The sequence below is a fragment of the Sciurus vulgaris genome, assembly GCF_902686455.1.
Source record: "Sciurus vulgaris genome assembly, chromosome: 3".
Lineage (NCBI taxonomy): Eukaryota > Metazoa > Chordata > Mammalia > Rodentia > Sciuridae > Sciurus > Sciurus vulgaris.
Window position 1 is genome coordinate 178,314,405 of NC_136463.1, and position 17,193 is coordinate 178,331,597.

Consider the following 17,193-nt stretch of genomic DNA (forward strand, 5'->3'; position numbering starts at 1 on the left):
TGGAAACATCTATAGATTTCCTTTTCTAGTAGTAAATAATGTCCCTAATTATGTTTTAGGACTGAAGTGCTTAGAATAAAAGCATTATTACTGATTGTCCACAGGCATACAATCTACATGTAGAAATAAAATCATTCATTGCTTGCTACTATTTGATTATTTTTATTTTAATTCAAAACAAAATAATTACTTTAAAAATAAGCCCTTAACGTTTACTTTTCCTATTATCATTCATGATTGATTTGTTCTTTTTTTTTTTTTTGCGGTGCTGGGGATTGAACCCAGGGTGTTGTGCTTGCAAGGCAAGCACTCTACCAACTGAGCTATCTCCCCAGCCCTTGATTTATTCTTCTTGAAGCAAAGATTTATTAATCATCTCCTGTATGCTAGGTACTGTCCTCGAATAGTATGAATTCAATTATGAGCAAAAACATACAATAAAACTTGCAGTCCAAGGGAGAGAAAGAATTTTTAAAAAGCACACTTACTTAGTGGATTTATAGCAAGATACCTGAGATAAAATTAATTTATGAAGAGAAAAGGTTAAGTAGATTTTTTTTATGATACACCTCTTCAAGCTTTGGGGCAGTTAATTGTATCTTTGGGAAAGATTGTATTTATTTTATAATCAGAAACAAGCACTGCCACAAATAAAAATATTTAAAAATTTAAAATTCCAAATTATTGTGTACTGGTGGTGTAGGAATATCCAGATGTCATTTTATGTTATGCTGAGTCTATTATAAGATGGAACAGGATATTAGTGAATATTTCCTAAATCATCCTGTCCTATAAATTATAAGTGGTGGTCATTTCTCAATACAGACTGTTATATTCTTACAAGTAAGTAAGACCAGTATGAGAAAGAGCCTATGGGACATTATGAGAGTGGAAACAGCAAATATTCGGATGAATTCTAAATCAGTGACTGGAATGATTACTTGGTATTAGTTTGTCTTATACATTTGGTTAAAAATGAAAGAACCTTACCCATATTGCAGCTCTGTAAGGAAACTGGCAAAGTTTGGAGAGGACTTGTTAAATATTTATTTTCTTTTTTTCTTCTTTCTCTCTCTTTTTTTAATGGTACCTGGGGATTGAACTCAGGTCCTTATGTATATTAGGCAAACATAGCTCACCACTGAGCTACATCCTCAACCTTTTTTTTTTTTTGAGGAGACAAAGTTTTGCCAAGTTGGCCAGATTGGCTGAGGCAATCTTCTGCCTCAGCTTCAGCCTCCCAAGGAGCGAATATTACAGGCATGTTCCTGTATACCTGGCTTGTTAAAAATTTCTTGAAATTCAGTGATCTTGGACCAGAGGATCAGACTCAGAGGCTGCAGGTTGAGAACTTTGGACAAGATGTCACTGTACTTCAGTTTCTACATCTGTAAACTAGAAACAGTATCTACACATAGAAAGGCTAGGATGCTTCAACCAACCAACTTGTGAACATTCTTGATATATTTCTTGTCAAATAATATAAATACACAGATATTGAATATGAGTGTAAGCTAGAAATAAGGATTATGAATATTTTTGTTCCTTCAGATGATTTCATTAGGAGGCTTTTTTGGCAGTTTTCATAGAATCTGGTACTGTCATTTACATTTATATTCGTGCTATGTAATTAAATATTTAGAATATTTTAACTTTGATTTTACATTGACCTTACATAGTAAGTAATGAAAATCAACATTGATTTCAGTGGAAATATTGTAGTTGACAAATTGGTCTAAAGGACCACATAATATTGTTTGCTTTTTGAGTCTTTGTAGTCCTGTTGCATATCTTGTTTGGGGAAAAAAAAATTTTCTTTACAGTCTTTTAATTTAAAAACCATTCTTAGATCAAGGTAGTATAAAAATAAACCAATGGTCCAGTTTGGTCTACAGGTAGTTGATTAAAAACCTTTGTTCTATATAATTCTATAGTTTCTATCTTGTAATGTAAATTCGCCTATAATCTGACTGACTTTTTAAGTTTTTTTTTTTTTTTTTTTTAGTTACCAGGGATTGAACTCAGGGGTGTTTAACCACTGAGCCACATCCCCAGCCCTTTTTATATTTTCTTTTGAGACAAGATCTTTACTAAGTTGCTTAGGGCCTCGCTAAGGTTGCTGGGGCTGACTTTGAACTCCTGCTGATTCTCCTGCCTCAGCCTCCTGAGCAATTGGGATTATAAGCCTGTGCCCTGCCTGATGCTTTTCTTAATTCTTCCCCAGAAGACATGTTTTAACCCAAAGATCTCTGCTTTGCTTATCATACATGCTGTTTTCTAATTTTCTTGCTATTTTGCTGATGCTATTTTTTTGTTTTTACATGAATCTTCTCTTTAAACCCTATTGAATGTTGTTAATTTGTGTTGTCCAAGGTGTTTTGACTGGGTTCAGTTTAGCAGCACAGTCTCTACCCTATGAACTTTTAGTGTCCTATTAGATTCCCAGCACCTTTCTAAGAACCAGTACTCCCCCACTGCTTGAATCCTGAACCATGAAGCAACTAGAAGTACAGCCTTCATTTTACCCACTGTCTTGAATCTCCTTTAATTTTTACTCCTGTGTCTTTTCAGGAGTATTTTGTCCGCAGGGGTTAAAAATGCCTAAATGTGGCTTAAACTTTTGTTTGGTAGCCTTCACTATAAGATTTTCACAGTTTTTATTTTAAAACATTTTTCATCATTTCTTTTGTATTCTTCTCTCTGCTCTCTAAATATACACATTTCCATGACTGGAGATATGTACTTTGTTATTATACCTGAAGCAGTGAGAATGTGCATGAATATATATGTGTGTGTGTGTGTGTGTGTGTGTGTTTATATATCCTGATGAATAGCAATCATCAAGAATACAAATGATATTAAATGTTGGTGAAGACGTGTGCTAAAAAGGTACACTCAAATTGTGGAATTGTAAATTAGTACAACTACTTGAGAAAGCAGTATGAAGATTCTTCCAAAAAGTAGGAATGGAAACATAAAACCCAGCTATCCCATCCCTTGGTATATATCCAAAAGATCTAAAATCAACATATTATAGGGATGCAGCTGGATCAGTATTTATAGCAGCAGAATTCACAATTGTCAAGCTGTGGAGCCAGCCTTGGTACTTGTACCTATCAACAGATGAATGGATAAAGAAATGTGGTTTATATACCCAGTGAAGTTTTACTCAGCCATAAATAAGAATGAAATTAATGTATTTGCTGGTAAATGGGTGTAAGTAAAAAGTGAAAGAAACCAGATCAGAAAGAAGGTCAAGAACAAAATAAGGGGGAAAATATGTGGGGGAGATTTCCGTGAAAATACAAGAAAGATCGGTGATATCCAGGAAAGGACAATTGAGGGGTGGGGAGCGAGACTGGAAGAGAAAAGGTGGAATGAATCTGACCAAACTTTCCTATGTACATATATGAATATATGACAGTGAATTTCATCTTCATGTGTATCCATAATGCACTAATTAGGAAAATTATAAATAGAAGAAAGGCTTGTAGTAGAAAGGAAACTGGGAGGGGAGGGGGGGAGGAAGTAAGTGGGACTGAATTGGAGCAAATCGTATTTCATGCTTATATAATTATGTCAAAATGAACCCCAACATTATAACTATAATGAACTAATTAAAAAGATAAATTTCAAACTTCATGTAAGTTTCATTAGAATTGTGGCAGTTTTGTTTGTGTGTTTTTGTTTTGCAAAAATTTATGGACTCTAATCCTTTAAAGATTTTGATCCTGGATGTGAGGGTGAGGCACAGTAATGTTTATCTGCATTTTTAACTAGAACCTATGGAATTCTGATACCGATTACTCTGGATCATCATTTGAGAAAACTGGCATAGTAACTAATTAAACTTTAAGGCTAGGACTGAGAAAAAAATCTGTGGTTTAGTTTTAGTACTACTAATTTAATGGATAAAAGCCTGAGCCTCATTTTCCTTTGTAATCCATAAGAAGTTCTGCTTTGCCTATTGCATGAGGTTTGAATTGAAGAATAGTATTTGTGAAAACATTTAAAAATTAATGTAGATATAAGATGGTGATTTTATGTATAGGTACTTTTCTGATTGGTTTTTAATTTTAGAAAATAAAGGATCCTACAAAAAGATGTACTTTGAACTGAATTTTAGGGAGAATTTTTATGGAATTTCAGTCAGTATGATATTAACAAATACGTAGGAAATATCTTTTTATAAATTTTGTAATGTATATTTTTTTGAATGTTGACTGAAAACTCAAAGGATTATAGAAGCAGCTTAGATGTTAGTTTGTAGCTAGTGAGAGTTTACTTATTTTTTTGTTACATTGATGTCCTGGGTCATAGTGTTTATTTCCTTCTGACCATTTGCCTTGACTATTCTAACTTCTTGTAATCTTTCAGCTTGCTTCTTTGTCATTAGGAATGTTTTCTTTTAAAAAAAATTATTTGAAACTAATTACAAATATAAATAGCTATACTTTTGTTCCTTTTAAAAGCTATTTATTATGTAGATAGATATTCATGTTTCTGTGCAAGTAGAAAATAATGTAATATACTTCTTTGAATCCCTGGTCTTATTTCTTGATTATTTTGAAACAAATCCAAGACATATAAGTTTACCTGGAAATTCATCAACTCATGTTTTCTCAACAGACAAAACAAACAAGGGCTTAAACAAGTATAAGAACAATACCATTTTCATGCCTATAAAAATGAATAGTAATTTAGTCTACCAGGTACTGTTCAAATTTCTTTTTATTTCCTACATTTCTTTTTTTCCCCTTTAACACTTTGTTTGAATCAGAATTCAAGTTCATGCTTGCACATTATAAATGGTTAATATAGGTTTAAAACTCTGTACTGCTTATAAAAGCTTGGATGCTAGCTGATTCATAATCAGTCCTGCAAAGACTGGGCAACTTCTTGAGGTCAGCATTGGTGGTCCGTGGGATAGAGCCTTGCAGGAGTTTGCATTGAGAGTGGGGGCCTTCAACCAGATGGCTACTGTGGGACTAGATACTTGTAAACTGGGAGGCTCTGCCTCCTAAGGTCCTGAAGAAATATTAGCTCAAATAACTTTCAGTGCCTTGTTAGGCAGCTCAGGTGGCACAGGTGCTGCCTGGTTATATCCCCTGTGTCTTTTCCATTGCTCTGGCATCAGGTTTCTAAAAATTGATGCTGGGTTCTTTCTTCAGAATCAAGTAGTCTTGTCTGTCCCTCAGGAGAGCTACTGGCTTTCATCTTGGCAATATAGGATTCCATCTGGTTTGGGGTGCTTTATAATTTGGCAAGAAGCAATTAGAAACAAGCTCTAGATCCATGAAATTTTAAATTATGGCATTGATGTTCTGTTTCTTAAATTTGAAGCCATTCTGCATGGCAAGATAACTTTAGGTACAAATACTGAAAGGCTTCACCCACAGGAACTTCTTGGAGAGTTGGATATTTTTGTCAGTATTCTATTAAACCATGGATTCTACCACTTTCCCAAGGATGATCTCCTGGTTAGGCTACCTGCTGTATTATAGAACCCCTGTAATGTAAAGCCATGGAAGGATCCTGGTCCTGGGCAGGGGTTGCTTGAACCCAGAGCACAGTGGCCAGGTGTGTCTGTCTTCCCCTCTCAGCCCAACATTGTATTAAAAATTCTAAACACATGTAAAGTTCAAAAATTACACAGGTGTAATAAACATTATGCTATATTTATTATGTCTTTGTTGTCCATCAGTCCAAAGTAAGTTTCAAGTGCTAATTTATATCAGCTCTAGAATCTTTGCTGTATCTGTCATTAGTTAGAGTTCAATATTAGTTCCCTATTTTTGAGCTATACATACAGCTGAATTCAAGAATCTTCATTGTACCTTTGGAAAAATTTTTTGTTGTTGTTTTTTGCAGTACCAAGTGCTTTCATCGCTGAGCTATAACCTCTAGTCCTTGAATGAGTTCTAATAATTACTTCCAGTTTGGCAATCCAAAAGCCTCTGTAAGAACACATATCATTCTCTGTTATCTGTTATACCCCTTGCAAGAAATACTGTTTTTTTTAATTTGTATTCATAAAAATAAAATAGTAAAGAATGTGTATTTTTGTGTAATACATTGAGAGTTATATGTGTGGATGCATGTAGCTTTTTCTGTTTTATTACTGGGTACTATCCTATGAATATATTGTAATTTGTTCATTCTTTGTCAACTATATATCCTTAGTAATATTTTCCCCCAGCCTGTGACTTTATTTTTTTACTGATGTCTTTTTCAAGGAGAAGTTTTGTTATTTTGATGAAATGTAATTTATCAGTTTTTAGTTTTCAAATTAATACTTTCTCTGCCCTGTCTTAAGAAATCTTTTTCAAAGTCATGAGAATGTTCTTATTTTATATGGTTTCTCCAAAAGGTATTGGTTTTGCTTGTTTTTTGGCACACTCTTGATTTTACTGTGGTAGATGCCTGCTGTAATCTCTGCTCAATTTTTTAGTCCTTAATTGAACTCATGGTGTAAGTCAAGGTGAGCCAGAGATTTGGGCACAGTTAATATGTAGGTTTGGTCATGCCTACTCTCATCTCCCTTCTGGAGATTTAACCCCCACTTTCCAGTTGCTGAAGTTATGGTGCACGCTTATGTTTTAAGCTTTGTGGATTTCTAAACTTAATTTTAGCAGTCCTGCATAGTGCTGCTGGTGGGAGTGTGGGAAGGGCTGTTTTTAAGTGATGATCCTTTAAAAAACAGTAAATACTTAATTTTGCTCCAGAAAAGCCTTCTTCATTTTATGGCTGTCTTTTTAACTGCTTACCTGTGCACCCTACATCTGCTTCTAAATCAGATTTTAATTTTTATTCTATTTAAATCATTCTTATCATTTTTTAATTAAAGCATTATATTTATACATAGTATTTGGGTTCCTTTTGACATAATTACACATATAAAGAATTTGATTTCAATTCCCATTCTTCCTGCCCCCTTTCCCCCTCCTCCCTCCCCCTTCTTCCCCTCCTTCCTCCCTTTTTCTCTTTCTTCTACTGATCTTCCTTTCACACCTTTATTCATTTATTTTTGATTGGTACATTCTACATATACATAAAGGAGATATTGTCTTTGATACATTTATATAAGTATATAACATGATTAAGTTAGATTCATTTCACATTTCTTTCCCTATCCTTCATTATTATTCTTGTATGCTGGGACGGTATTGCAGTAAGTCCATAGTTGCAACTGTGTTGGGAATTAGCAAATTTTTTTGTGTGATACATCAGATTTTATGCTCTGCTATCTGTATGGTTTTTGTTGTAACTACTCAGTACTGATGTCGTTCCCTAAAATGGTTAGTCACGGAAGAGACAAGCACAGTGTTTCAATAAAATTCTTTCTACAGACACAGACCTGAGGCCACATTTAGCCCATGGGGTGTAATTTGCTGACCTCTGGCCTATATATAATGTGAGCATTTGGTTCACTAAATTTATTATTTCTGACTAAATAAGTTGAGAGACTGAATGTTCTAGGTCAGCATGTGTATTTTAGATGGAACAAATGAAAAAAGATAGTTTCTACTGTACATGCATTTTAGGGATGTGAAGGAAGTTTCACTCATGTACTAGATATTAAGTGCCTACTGTGTTTCATGTACTGAGCATACAAATAGTATTGATTAGAAAACATGTTCCTGTCTCATGAAATTTGTATTTAGAAATTGTGAAGTAAAGGGCATGGAAATAAACAATATGTTGTGTATATCTGGGATCTGGTGTGGAACGTGTTGCCCCTTTAGATTGGATGGTGAGGGATGACTTCAGAGGGAGGGGACAGTGTGGCTGGATGGAGTGATATGTAAGATAGCTTTGGAGAGTTAATTAAGAGTCAGACTTTTGTACTTAATTGACCAGGATGAAGAATTTTATTTTTAAAGAAGTCATTATAACTGTAAATGTATTCATTTTAATTTATGTAAAGTTTTTTGTACTCATTTCTTTACGAGGTGACAAATTCTTGGTTTTCTACTGTTATGTGAGAACATTAGACCCCAGCCACACTTCATTGAGTAAGGAAGTGCTGTAGTACATGGGAAAAACAAACAAACAAACAAACAAACATTGTAAGGTAGTTTGTGCCTAACTTAAAGGCAAAAATCCTAGGAAAAAATAAATAAGCTGAATTTGAACTCTCAGAAGTCTGATGCTCTCTCACACATCCGTTTATGTGTGTGGTTCACCAGGGTTCTTGTGTCTTAGTGATGCACATATAGCTTGTGTGTACGTAGTTTTAGTTATTTGGTTGCATATGTTTTAATTTTTGCTCTCATTTTATAAAACCAAATGTTAAGATGAAATATACTATATAGTTTCTAAAAAGACATATATATATAATAAATATGGGACTGTCAGTTTCTCTTGCATGAGGCATGTGCCTAATTTTTTTGGTTTTGTTTCTACAAACATTATTGTTTTAGATGTTCCTGCACTAAGAAATACCTATTAGCTGGTGGTCTAGAAATATTAACATAGTCAAGCTGATGTAGGTTGGTTGGGTGGAAATGTTAATTGCATCCCTGTTTTTCCAGAATTTAGCTTTAAACTTAACATGGCATAATATGTGCAATAATTTTCCAATTGTGAACCTACTCTCTGTTGTTTCTTTTAAGGCAAAATAATTTGTTGGTGATAGGCTGATGTTGTAACTTAGTAAAAGTGCTTGCCTAGCATGCAAAAGGCAATGAGTTTGATCCCCAGCACCACAAAAAAAAAAGAGGGAAAAAATGTTCATGTTAAGAGTTTTGTACAGGCCTATGGGAACTATCTCGAGAATTTTTAATACTATTTCTTGTTTATCAGTTTTCTGTTCAATTTTTCTTTCTCCTTCTAAAAAGTGGATATTACTTGTTTGTGAAATTTTCAGTTCTAGGCTCTCTTATTATTTGCTTTTGTGCTTTATGATAGTATTATATTAGATGTTATGATTATATCTTACACACAGATGAAGGCAGTATTCATTCTTCCATCTCTGTCAAGGATAGAAATGATTAAAAAGAGATTTAGATGTATATAAATTGGCTTAATGAAAAAAATTGTCTAATTCTGAGCTTTTTTTCTGTTCTTACCTTCTTCTTGTATATTTCTACTTAGACGTTGTAAGTAGAATTGTCACATGGTTTATTCTTTTTTAGGAGAGTAAGGGTTTGTCTGAATAAAGATGAATATTATTTCAGCAAGTTTCTACTCTTATTTTGCTGCCACTGAGAGGATTACAAAGCAGTAATAAGTGATTTCTACACTTACCTATTCTTTTTCTCAAGCTTTATATAATGGTTTTTCTTTTCATATACAAGTAATTGGGAATGAGTATGAATGTTTCTTCTTTTTTGGTGTTCATGATTGAATTTGTTAAATTGTTGCTCTGTATATATTAGCAAGATTTGAATGTTGTGCTGGATAGCTTTCCCCTGACCTTCTAGCTCTATCCTTTACCTTGTTCTGATTCTAGGTAGTTGGCTTATCTGGACATACAAATGAACTCTTGTCCCGTAGCATCTGGTTGTGTTCAGCTGATGGGGAACATTTTCATTAGCTAAAAGGAAGGAAGAGGATGGGGGTGGGGCAGATGATGGGAGGGAGAAGTTAGGGTTTTTTGTTTTTTGTTTTTTTTTTTTTTTTGGGTGCTGGGGATCAAACCCAGGTCCTTGTGCTTACAAGGCAAGCACTCTGCTGACTGAGCTATCTCCCCAGCCCCTAGGGTTTTAATTTTCTTGATTTCTTCCTTGAGATATTCTGCAGCCTGGCTGCATCCTTTTGTTAAATATTCTGGCTCTTAGGAAGCAGTCCTCTTTGTTTTACAGTGTTTTGCCGGCTTCTTCCTCTTCTCCCCGTCTTACTGCCAATGGGTGATAGTAAGCTCTGCTGTTATCAATCCTGGGATACTCCCTCTCACATATGATTTCCTTACAATCTACCTGTATTTTGTAAGAGACTCTTAATCAAACTCTCCCCAATTTTTTCAAACTTCAGTGTACTTCTGTATCACCTGGAGGACTTGACAAAAACAGATTGCTGGGCATCACTTAAAGATCCTAATTTCATAGGTCTTAAGTAGCTCTTGAAAATTTGTATTTCCAGCAGGTTCTTAGGTGACCCTGCTGGTCCAGGGAATTAGAAAATCACATTTTGAGAGCCTCTTCATTTGAGTTACTGTTCAACTGCCAAGAGTGTCAGGAATGGTGAGGACTTTGAGCCATATAGCAAAAAGCTATTGTGGAGTAACATCATAAGAAATAAGAGCTAAAGCTGGGCGCAGTGGCTCACGCCTGTAATGCCAGCAACTTGGGAGACTGAGGTAGGAGAATCTCAAGTTCGAGGCCAGTCTCAGCAATTAGTGAGGCCATAAGCAACTTAATGAGATCAGGACTAAGGATGTAGCTGAGTGGAAAAATGTCCCTGGGTTCAATCCCCAGTACACACCCCCCCCCCCCCCCCCGCCCTGAAAAAAGTAAGAACTGAATAATAACATTGAAGAACTTTGATAGTGAGATTCAAGCTGTGGGTCCAGACAGTAGTTTTAATGACTTTCCCTAGTAATTTGATCTGTCAGATAGAAGGAGCAGAGCCAGTAGTTATTAGTGAAATTTTGGGTCACGTAGACTGCTGATGTCGGGTATCTATAAAGCTGGCCATTAGGTACTCTGTTTTTGCTTTGAATTACCATTCTGAGCACCAAGATGCAGCTTTAGATTTATCTGACCATATCCCATTTCTTTCACTTTTCATTCTATGCTTATTATTTATTGTCCATTTATTGCTTTTAGTTTAAAAAAAGTTATATGCTAAATATGAAGATTTAGGTGTCATATAATCTAGATAATTTTATCAATTAGTTATTAGTTCTGTGACTCTAGGCAAATGACTACCATGTCTCTTTGTTTTTTTGTTTGTGAAATTTTAAAATAGAAGAATTAGAAACTTACGGTCCTCCTTTGTGATTGTAAATACACATTTGTAGAATCCTAAAATATTACATTTTGGGAGAATTATTAGTTGGGTTTCTGCCTAAGGAGAGTCCTGTGTAGCTCTTTTTGTCCTGACTGGCTAAGAAATTATTAGACAAGCTAGAGTCTCTTTAAAATTTATAGTATTTTTGGCAGTCAGTCTCATTCCCATTTCCGGTATTTGGACTTTTCAGGTTTTGTCACTGAAATGTTTTTATAATGTGATTGTGGCCTTAAATGTGTTAACTGTTAACTGCCTTGCTGTCTTTGTAATTTTTGGTCTGTGCTTGGCATAGAAGAGAACCACAAGAAATGATTGTTTTTGAAACATGCTTGGAGATGTGATGGAAGAGAGGTTTGAGTCCTTCTTCCATCCCTCCTCCTCTTTTCTTTCTTAACAGTAAGTTGAGCAGATATAACTGAAAAGCATGCTTTTCCAGAGCAACAATTTAACAAATTCAATCATAAACACCAAAAAAGAAGAAACATTCATACTCATTCCCAATTACTTGTATATGAAAAGAAAAACCATTATATAAAGCTTGAGAAAAAGAATAGATAAGTCTACACTTATTACTGCTTTGTAATCCTCTCAGGGGCAGAAAAATAAGAGTAGAAACTTGCTGAAATAATATTCATCTTTACTCAGACAAACCCTTACTCTCCTACTGATTTCCCAAGTATTTGTCAGGCTTTTGAAACCATACTCTGTGTTCCTTTTGCAGTGCCAAATTGGTTATTCTCTAAACTAATACAATTTTGGAAATGTTTGTGGACTTTTTTTTAAAATAGATTTACTGAGAAATAATGGATTATAGTAACTTCTGCATGTTTAAAGTATACAATTTGATGAGTTTTATCATGTATACACAATCTACCACCACTGTAGCAAGGTGACATAGATTTCATCAAGAAGGCCTTGTGCGCCTTTGTAATGATGTTACTCATCTGTTTTTATTTCCTATAGAGAATTTTATATTTCCTAAAATTTTAAATGAGTGGAATAATGCAGTATGTACTTTTTGGAGGAATTTTTGACTTCTCTCATCACAATTATCTTAAGTTTTATTCATGTTTCTTGTTGAATAATTTGCTTCTTTTAATTGCTTAGTAATCTACTTTGACAATTCCACAGTTTGTTTATGCACTCAAATGTTTATGAACATTCAGTTGGGTTATTTCCATTTTGGAATTGTTACCAATATAACCAATGAATATTTGTATACAGATTTGAGTGGACATGTGCTTCCATTTTTCTTGGATAATTAGAAGTAGAATTATTCCAAAGTGTTTGTTACCATTTTACTTTCTGAAGAGTTCTATTTACTCTACATTCTCACCAACACATGGTATAGTTACTCTTTATTTTTAGCTTTTCCAGTGGTGTGGTCTGTGGATGTCTTTATCATGAGGTTTCAGTGTCATTTTAATTTGCATTTTGTACTTATTTGAAACGTGTAAATCTTTGGTAAAGTAACTGTTCAGATGTTTCGCCACCTCTTTATTGGGTTGTCTGTATTTTACAGTTGAGTAGTAGGGGTTCTTTTATGTTCTAGATTCAAGTTCTTACAGATTTTGCAAATACTTTTTTGTCAGTTGATGGCTTGCCTTTTTGGTTTTTTTTTTTTTTTCTTTCAAGATTGAAAAGTAAGCAGGTTTTCTTGTACTAGGGATTGAACCCAGGGGTGCTTAATCACTGAGCCACATCCTCAGCCTTTTCTTTTTTTTTTAATTTTGAGACAGGGTCTCACTTAGTTGCTTAGGCCTCACTGATTTGCTGAGGCTGGCTTTGAACGTGTAATCATTCTGCTTCAGCTTCTAGAGTTCTGGGATTGTACATTTGCCACTGTGTCCGGAGAGTAAGCAGTTTTTAATTTTGATGAAGTCTGCTTTAATTTTTTCCTTTGTAGTTCTTCATGTCCTATTTGAATTCTGCATCATTTCATTTCTTTTTCAAAAAGGTTGAATATCTCAGATTCTCATTTTTTTAAAGCCATTCCCCTCCTCCCCCCCCCAAAAGGACAAGAGGCAATTACAAAGCTAGATTTCTATTTGTGTTTATTATTGGTATACTTTAATAGCAAATTATAATCCAGTGTTATTTCCTTTTGGTTGATTTCTAACCTGCTGAAGGGTCTATAAAATTGCTGCTGATCAAGTTTATGTTTTATGAGTAAAGAAACAGACTTTATAGATTACATGATTGTGCTAATAGTTTATAGTTTATGATCATGTCAAGACCAAAAACAATACCAAACCTTTAATCCTCTCAAATTTTGGCTTACTCTTCATTTTTTTATGAAGTGCCATCTTTCATGATTCTGCTGAAATTTTACTGTACACCACAACATAATAAAATAAACTCAGTTCTTTGCGATTATAATAAATATCCTCATTGAATGTATTATTACTGAAATTATTAATGTTTGCTTTTTGAAAGAAACATAATTTCCTCCTATGTCAGTAAGTGAAGATACTGAATTTAACACTTCTTTTAATTGTTTTCAAAGGTCTGTAAACAGATTTGGCTAGGATTATTTGATGATAGATCTTCAGCGATTCCAGACTTCAGGGATCCACAAAAAGTCAAAGAGTTTTTACAAGAAAAATATGAAAAGAAAAGATGGTGAGTGTATATTTTGTATTTCCACTGTAACCTCACAAAATTTTATTAATTATAGTTAAGGTTAATTTGATATGACGAAGGAAGGCAGACAGGAAGAAAATAAAGAAGTAGGTAAGTAGGTAGGTAGATTTTCATTGCTTTTGAGTTATTATTGGATTTGTTTTCCAAAAACATTACTTCTTTATCTTACTTCACTATACCTATTAGCAGCCTTTTAATTATAATTACCAGGACTCAGTTTCTACCTGGTTAAGAAGGGAGCATTTATACTTCCCTAACTAGATGCATCATTCTAACAAGTTGTACATAAAGCTAGTGTGTCCCTTACAGCACAGCAAGAACTGTATCCTCAGAGCTAGTGTTCGCTACCCAGGGCTCTTCATTTTTAGCTTTATGACACAATTTAGGTATAGTACTCATTAACTGTCAACTCTTCTGGTCATTTCTTTAACACTATTGAATAATGTTTACTGCTTTGGAGGTTGAGAAGAGAGAGGAGTCAAGAATGAAGGAATAGATAATGGGAAAATAAACTGCCACTTTTTCCCAGCAAATGATATATATATTCAGTACTTGTTTTGGTCCTGAGAGAGCACTTGCTATGGTTTGTGGAGGAAAGATATTTACTCTCAGTCAGTAAGCACTTTAGCTCTGATTTGTGTGTTCTGTCGGATTTGTATTCTTACTGATCTGTAAAACAGACTACTTTTTGCAAGGCAGGATTAACCAGGAGTATATTCACTGGTGCTAGGTGCATTGGTTATGAATATAGGTAGAAATATACTACTATAATTTTAGTTTAGAAAAGAAAAAAATATGAAAAGGCGATAATAAAAATACATTGGCATGAATGATTCTTTTAAAATGAAAGCGTGGTTATTACCCTTTTACCATTTATTTTTAACTTTCCAGACCTTCTGCTCTATAGTAAAGAGTGTTCTCCTTGCATAGTCTTGGTGTAACTTTTGGTTTTCTTATCACTGTTACTTTTAACAACTGAGAAATTAAGTGAGTTTGGTTAGAATTTTAGATAGGGTAGTACTAGCTATGAAGAGAAAAATGAATGGTGAGAAAATGCAAATAATGTTGATAGAATTAAAACCATAGATTTACAATCCTGCATTTATTACAATGTTATTCCTTCAAACCGCAAACTAAAGAACTAAGCCTCAAGTAATTATAAATCATTTTTTTCTTCCCCAAAAACAGAAAGAAAAACACAAATACATACTGTAAGTGGTAGGTGGAGAGGGATGACAATTATTTTCAAGGGCTAGAACCTACATATATCTTTAACTCTGTTCTTGATTGCACACTCCTAACATGTACTGCATTTAACTGCCTAATCGTTGCCACTACATTAATGTATGTCCATGAGTATTCTGTGCATGCTAATCTTGTACCAGTGATAGCTTTAGTGATAAATGAGTTTTAAGTAATACCTGAACAATTTTTTTTAAAAAGCTTCACACAATGGTTTCACCCCACTGTTCTTTAAAAAAATTTGGCATACGATCTACAACAATTATGCAGTGATAATGTGATAATTAGCAATGCAGCAGCAAGCTTTTTTGTTTCTTTTGGTAAACATGGTATGAGAACTATCCAAATACAATCTCCCTAACACTTTTTAATACAGGAAACAGTGTTGTTGTTGTTATTCATAATCTTTTGAAATTGTTCTTTTGATTGGTGTGAGAATCACTCCTTAATCTTCTACAAGATTAGTCCCTTTACTTTAAGTGAGGTCTGTCTTTGAGCCGTAAACTCTTATCTGGTTTTGTCCTTGGATCAGACTTGGCTCTACTCAAGAATTTCTGTCATCAATGGATTGCCCAATTACAGGAAAGCATAGTTTCTTTGTATTCATTCTTATATCTCTTGTCATTTCTCCCATTTACTGAAAAAAAAAAAAGAAAGCAGTTGTATTGCTTACCATTATTATATGTTTGGTAATAACTAGCACTCCATGTAGTTAATGTACTAAGAACTGTTCTGAGTGTTCTACAAATGTTAACTCGTTTAAACCCCAAAGCAACTCTATCTCCATTTTATGAAAATGAAGAACAAAGTTGAAGTTTGCCCCCAAAGTTTCAAAGCCATTAAGTAGTGAAGCTAGGATGTTGTCTCTGGAATAGGTGCTCTTAACAATTCTCTTTTCCTACTTCTCCCACCTATTTATTACAGGGGATGGGAAGGAGAGTGGGGTAGACCCATAATTACAGAGAACAGAAGCTCTCAATAATCCTATGTCTAGAAATAAGCCTCTCCAATTTTGGGGCATTTTTATCCTTTCTGCCTCTTTCTTCCTTTCATTCCCCTCCTCCCATGAACCCTGCCATGATGGGGTCAAATCTGAAATACCTGTCAAGGCATCTTCCCATGTCAAGCAGAGTGGCTACTTAGTATTATTACAGATTTTGGCATAATTTCTTTAAATATTTATTTTCTTGATGGATATATGGTTGGTTCCCAGTTTTTAATAAAAAAATTATTAAAATTGCTCTGGTAACATGCATGTTCATGTACCTGTATACACTTATCAAGTTAATTCCTAAGGATCAGTTTCTGGAATGGGTACTTTTGTAGTGCAGAGCAATGTGTGAGTGTGTTTCAGTAAATAGCAACTGAAAATTTATAAAGTTCACACGTGGATGAGAGATAGCTTAATTTTACATTTTTCTTTGGTTATAAGTTTTCTTATCCATCTCCTTTTGTGAATTGATTTGGTCCATTTTAAGATAGATTTTTTTTTTTTTTTTTTTTTTTTTTTTTTTTGCGGTGCTGGGGATTGAACCCAGGGCCTTAGTGCTTGCAAGGCAAGCACTCTGCCAACTGAGCCATATCCCCAGCCCTGGTCCATTTTAAAATGAGTTTGTTGATCTTATTATAGATTTATAATAGGTCTTTATATTTGAGACTACTAACTGTAATATAATAAATGTTTCTTTACTTTCTCTTCCATCTCCAAATGTTTTTAATCTCAATATGTTTTTGTATTTAAAAATGAAAATACATACTATTTCCATGTAAGAATATACCACAGTGAATTCTCATGTGTGTACAATGATAATGCACTAAAGTAATAATAATAAGTAATAGTGAAGTCAGTAGAGTACAGCAAGTGAATCAGGGAGAGGAAAAGATTGAAAGGGAAGGTACCAAGGGAATAAAATTTATCAAATTATGTGCATGTACAAATGTGACATAATGAATTCCACTATTATATGTAATTACACACCAATATAAATAAATAAAAAAGGACTGAATAATCAAATTATATTGTAATAAAAATAATTAAGCTACTGATACATACAGTAAAAACAAAATTACAGTATTAACTATTCATCTTATATTTAACAAAAGAGTTGGTATATTATATTTATTTTAAAAATCATTTATTATAAAAACCATTAGTAAATAATTGAAAAAAGTTTTTTGGTTAGTCTGTTATTTTATCTGGGTGTTTTGATTATGTGTAGTCTTAAGCTATCAATTTTAAGTGAGATTTTTCAGCTAAGATTAACGTGGAAACAGTTTTCTACAAAAGTAGAATTGAACTTGTCTTTTAGTGTAGGATTCCTACTCTTTAAAAATTAACTACCTATTCTAATTTTC

General features: G+C 33.9%; 2 protein-coding genes across 8 annotated transcripts in view; one reads left to right on the forward strand and one right to left on the reverse strand.

Annotated features, from left to right (window-relative positions):
* Positions 1-17,193, reverse strand: part of LOC306656996 (uncharacterized protein) — a gene marked incomplete at its 5' end in the record, with an annotated part of 173,356 nt that overhangs the window by 88,094 nt on the left and 68,069 nt on the right. The gene's annotated exons all lie outside the window — the stretch shown is intronic.
* The window catches only part of AGFG1 (ArfGAP with FG repeats 1), a 70,599-nt gene that overhangs the window by 21,518 nt on the left and 31,888 nt on the right, over positions 1-17,193 (forward strand). For all 7 annotated transcript variants that reach the window (XM_079132625.1, XM_079132626.1, XM_079132627.1 and 4 more), the window contains exon 3: positions 13,460-13,575. In XM_079132625.1, coding sequence (XP_078988751.1) covers positions 13,460-13,575 — 116 coding nt within the window. The remainder of the gene's footprint in view (positions 1-13,459; positions 13,576-17,193) is intronic.